Source organism: Oncorhynchus gorbuscha, linkage group LG18 (genome assembly GCF_021184085.1).
Source record: "Oncorhynchus gorbuscha isolate QuinsamMale2020 ecotype Even-year linkage group LG18, OgorEven_v1.0, whole genome shotgun sequence".
Classification (NCBI taxonomy): domain Eukaryota; kingdom Metazoa; phylum Chordata; class Actinopteri; order Salmoniformes; family Salmonidae; genus Oncorhynchus; species Oncorhynchus gorbuscha.
This window is the reverse complement of record NC_060190.1, coordinates 2684296-2689017: the sequence shown is the minus strand read 5'-3', so window position 1 is coordinate 2689017 and position 4722 is coordinate 2684296. Positions and strand designations below refer to the sequence as shown.

At 57.1% G+C, this 4722-nt stretch overlaps 1 protein-coding gene across 1 annotated transcript; it reads right to left on the bottom strand.

Annotated features, from left to right (window-relative positions):
* LOC124003142 (carbohydrate sulfotransferase 12-like) lies at positions 1 to 3868 on the bottom strand. The gene is made up of 5 exons (XM_046311210.1): positions 3663 to 3868; positions 3274 to 3613; positions 1279 to 1419; positions 474 to 800; positions 1 to 375 (listed from the first exon to the last, which is right to left on the bottom strand). The coding sequence occupies exons 1-5, from the start codon at positions 3866 to 3868 to the stop codon at positions 103 to 105; spliced, it is 1287 nt and encodes a 428-aa protein (XP_046167166.1). The 3' UTR covers positions 1 to 102.
* Positions 3869 to 4722: the final 854 nt, after the last annotated feature.

The window sequence follows — 4722 nt, the reverse complement described above, 5'->3', positions numbered from 1 at the left end:
AAACAGCCTATCAGTGATGGAGCAGAGTCTCTGGTTTAGAATACCCAAACAGTCTATCAGTGATGGAGCAGACTCTCTGGTTTAGAATACCCAAACAGCCTATCAGTGATGGAGCAGAGTCTCTGGTTTAGGATACCCAAACAGCTCAAAGTCTGGCTCATACAAACTGTAAAGCTTCCTCCTCAACTCGGCCGGAACATCAGCGAACCAATCCCGTTCCCAGCTGGCCGCCGTGCGGTTCCGGTTGCTAGGCGGGAACTTTATCTGGTCTTCCAGACCCAGGATCCGGAGCAGCTGATCCGAGTCGTCCTCCAGGTTTTCCAGCGTGCCGATGAAATCATAGTGGATCTGACAGGGGTGACAGAGCCGATACACCTGGGGAGGAGAAGAAGAAGTTAATTGAATACAGTTGGGTTGAGAGGACACACGCGCACGCACACACACACACACACACACACACACCACCCACCCACCTGGCGCCAGTGTTCATTGAATGGCTGCTCCTGCTCCGTCTGGGGGTCGAGAAGATACCGGACGAACTCCGAGAACGATGGCTGGATCCCCGCCTCGAACGCCTCCGCCGCTGACTCCGGAACCCTGGAGGTCCCGCTTTCGTTTCCATAACGACGTAGCATGACCGAGCCAAACTGGCGGTAGAAGTCTTCGTTGGGCTGTTGGAACTTGTTCCGGAAGGCGGAGATGAGTCGGACGAAGGGGTCGCGGACAAACAGGAACTTGGTGTAACTCTGCAGTTTCACCCTCATCAGGTGACGGGAGAGACGGCCGTACCTACGCCAGAACTATAGGAGGAGGAGGAGGAGGAGAAGGAGGGAGGAGGAGGAGGTGGTGGAGGAGGAGGAGGAGGAGGAGGAGGAGGAGGGGAGGAGGAGGAGGAGGGGGAGGAGGAGGAGGAGGGGGAGGGAGGAGGGGAGGAGGAGGAGGAGGGAGGGGGGAGGAGGAGGAGGAGGGGAGGAGGAGGAGGAGGAGGAGGAGAGGAGGAGGAGGAGGAGGAGGAGGAGGAGGAGGAGGGGAGGAGGAGAAGGGATGAGGAGGGAGGGGATGAGGAGGAGGAGGAGGATGAGGGGGGGGGAGGGAGGGGATGAGGAGGAGGAGGAGGGAGGGGATGAGGAGAAGGGGATAAAGACACAGTATACAGACAGTTTACACACAGTATATACACAGTATACAGACAGTATACACACAGTATACACACAGTATACACACAGTATACAAACAGTATTCACAAGTATACACACAGTATATAGACAGTATACAGACCTTGGAGAAGGTGAGGTGCAGGGAGGAGTTGTGTATGAGGTCAGGGGGCAGGGCCTGGGGGTCGCGGTAAGGTTGTCCATCCGGAGCCAGCAGACCCTCAGAGAGAACCACCATTACACGCTTCCAGTTGGTACATGCTACCTAGAGAGAGGAGGAGGAGAGGAGGTGGTGGAAGAGAAGAGAGGAGGGGAGGAGGTGGAGGAGAGAAGGAGAGGAGGGGGGAGGAAAGGAGGTGGAGGAGAGAAGGAGAGGAGGAGGGTGAGGAAAGGAGGTGAGGAGGGAGGAAAGGAGGAGGGAGGAGGAGGAGGATGGGAGGCGAAGGGGTCGGAGGAGGAAGAGGATGGGAGGTGAACGGGTAGGAGGAGGATGGGAGGCGAAGGGGTAGGAGAAGGAGGATGGGAGGTGAAGGGGTAGGAGGAGGATGGGAGGCGAAGGGGTAGGAGGAGGATGATAGGCGAGGAGGATGGGAGGTGAAGGGGTAGGAGGATGGGAGGCGAAGGGGTAGGAGGAGGAGGATGGGAGGTGAACGGATAGGAGGAGGAGGATGGGAGGCGAGGAGGATGGGAGGTGAAAGGGTAGGAGGAGGATGGGAGGTGAACGGGTAGGGAGGAGGATGGGAGGCGAAGGGGTAGGAGGAGGAGGATGGGAGGCGAAGGGGTAGGAGGAGGAGGATGGGAGGTGAAGGGGTAGGAGGAGGAGGATGGGAGGCGAAGGGGTAGGAGGAGGAGGATGGGAGGCGAAGGGGTAGGAGGAGGAGGATGGGAGGCGAAGGGGTAGGAGGAGGAGGATGGGAGGCGAAGGGGTAGGAGGATGGGAGGCGAAGGGGTAGGAGGATGGGAGGCGAAGGGGTAGGAGGAGGAGGATGGGAGGCGAAGGGGTAGGAGGATGGGAGGCAAAGGGGTAGGAGGAGGAAGAGGATGGGAGGTGAACGGGTAGGAGGAGGAAGAGGATGGGAGGTGAAGGGGTAGGAGAAGGAGGATGGGAGGTGAAGGGGTAGGAGGAGGAGGATGGGAGGCGAAGGGGTAGGAGGAGGAGGATGATAGGCGAGGAGGATGGGAGGTGAAGGGGTAGGAGGATGGGAGGCGAAGGGGTAGGAGGAGGAGGATGGGAGGTGAACGGGTAGGAGGAGGATGGGAGATGAAGGGGTAGGAGGAGGAGGATGGGAGGTGAAGGGGTAGGAGGAGGATGGGAGGCGAAGGGGTAGGAGGAGGATGATGGGAGGTGAAGGGGTAGGAGGAGGATGGGAGGCGAAGGGGTAGGAGGAGGAGGATGGGAGGCGAAGGGGTAGGAGGAGGATGGGAGGCGAAGGGGTAGGAGGAGGATGGGAGGCGAAGGGGTAGGAGGAGTAAGAGGATGGGAGGCGAAGGGGTAGGAGGAGGAGGATGGGAGGTGAAGGGGTAGGAGGAGGAGGATGGGAGGTGAAGGGGTAGGAGGAGGAGGATGGGAGGTGAAGGGGTAGGAGGAGGAGGATGGGAGGTGAAGGGGTAGGAGGAGGAGGAGGATGGGAGGCGAAGGGGTAGGAGGAGTAAGAGGATGGGAGGCGAAGGGGTAGGAGGAGTAAGAGGATGGGAGGCGAAGGGGTAGGAGGAGTAAGAGGATGGGAGGCGAAGGGGTAGGAGGAGGTGGAGGATGGGAGGGTGAACGGGTAGGAGGAGGATGGGAGGTGAAGGGGTAGGAGGAGGAGGAGGATGGGAGGCGAAGGGGTAGGAGGAGTAAGAGGATGGGAGGCGAAGGGGTAGGAGGAGGAGGATGGGAGGCAAAGGGGTAGGAGGAGGAAGAGAATGGGAGGCGAAGGGGTGGAGGATCAAATCTTTTTTTATATCAACAGTTGTCACATAGTGCTTTACAGACAGACAGCCTCACACTCCAAACAGCAACCAATGCAGATGCAGAAGCACAGTGTCTAGGAAAAACTCCCTAGAAGGCAGGAACCTAGGAAGAAACCTAGAGGGGAACCCGGCTCTGAGGGGCGAACAGTCCTCTTCCCCTCCCTACCTTGGGAACATAGCAGTAGATGATCTCATGTCTGTCGTCTACGATCAGGTGGTTTAACTCCCGGTTGGGAATCTGGTCAAACGTCCGGAATTTTCCTGGGAATTCTAATGTTCCATTCCCAGAACACATATGACTAATCCGCCGCCTCCTCTCCTCCTGTCTCCTCCCCTCCTCCTGTCTCCTCCCCTCCTCCTCTCTTTTCTCTTCCTCCGCCTGCCTCACTCTCTCCTCTTCTCGCTTCACTTCCTCTCCTCTCCACCTCTCCTCCAGCTCTGAGGAGTCTGTTACTTGGGGGAGGGGGTGTTCCTCCCCTGGGGGTTTGGGGGTTGCCCTCCTCCCTCTCCAGGCCAGTCAGGCTCTGTGGTTCTGGGGGTTTGTGGGTCGCTTGCTCCTCTGTGTCCCTGGGTGGGGGTTTGGTAGGTGTGGAGGAGCTGGGTGAGGTGGGGTGGGGGTGAGGGTCATGGGGGTAAAGGTCATGAGGGTCGTGGGGGTAGAGATTGAGCGCTCCCACGTCGTCCCAATAGAGGATGATGAGCAGGACCATTAACACAGACCCCAGCAGGAACGCCAGACGGAAGCATCGGGACGTTCCCATGGTTACCACAGCAGAGGGGGCGGAGTTATCTCAGCTCCATGGCCCAACGGTCACTAAGGGAAACACTTCCTGGTTGCCGACGACAACACCTGAGAGACAACAGGTGAAAAGAATCCAGGAGTCACAACAACACACATAAACTGTGTCTAAACACCTGGTAGAGTTAGTGGTTAGTGATCAGGAAAAACTCCCAGCCCATGTATAAATATATACCTGTACATATGAATTCGTAATCCAATTCAAAACTTGCCTTGAGGCTGTATACAGGTGATGCCGCCATCAGACGCGCTGCCAAAGCAACCATAAAACAAGGAATCCAAAACGTATTTGTCAGAGGCTCCACGTTTTCAAACACAGGTCGTTTCATAGGCTACAGAGTCCCTCCATGTTCAAATCAAAACTGCTGGGATTTAAATGATACAGTATAGCAGCCGAGCAGATTTCTTAGTTCAAAAACCGTATGGTACCACCATAACTGAGACCTACCTGAGGTCTACCTGAAGCCTACCTGAGGTCTACCTGAGGCCTACCTGAGGTCTACCTGAGGCCTACCTGAGGTCTACCTGAAGCGTACCTGAGGTCTACCTGAGGCCTACCTGAGGTCTACCTGAAGCCTACCTGAGGTCTACCTGAGGCCTACCTGAGGTCTACCTGAGGCCTACCTGAGGTCTACCTGAAGCGTACCTGAGGTCTACCTGAGGCCTACCTGAGGTCTACCTGAGGCCTACCTGAGGCCTACCTGAGGTCTACCTGAGGCCTACCTGAGGTCTACCTGAGGTCTACCTGAGGCCTACCTGAGGCCTACCTGAGGTCTACCTGAAGTCTACCTGAGGCCTACCTGAAGTCTCAAACCT

Excerpts from the sequence above, each read along its gene's own strand:
- LOC124003142 (XM_046311210.1), bottom strand. The coding sequence starts at position 3,868 with ATGGGAACGTCCCGATGCTTCCGTCTGGCGTTCCTGCTGGGGTCTGTG. Across the intron at positions 3,614-3,662 it reads CCACCCAGGGACACAGAGGA|AGGGAGGAGGGCAACCCCCA; the intron begins GCAAGCGACCCA and ends ACTGGCCTGGAG. Across the intron at positions 801-1,278 it reads TGCACCTCACCTTCTCCAAG|TTCTGGCGTAGGTACGGCCG; the intron begins GTCTGTATACTG and ends CTCCTCCTATAG.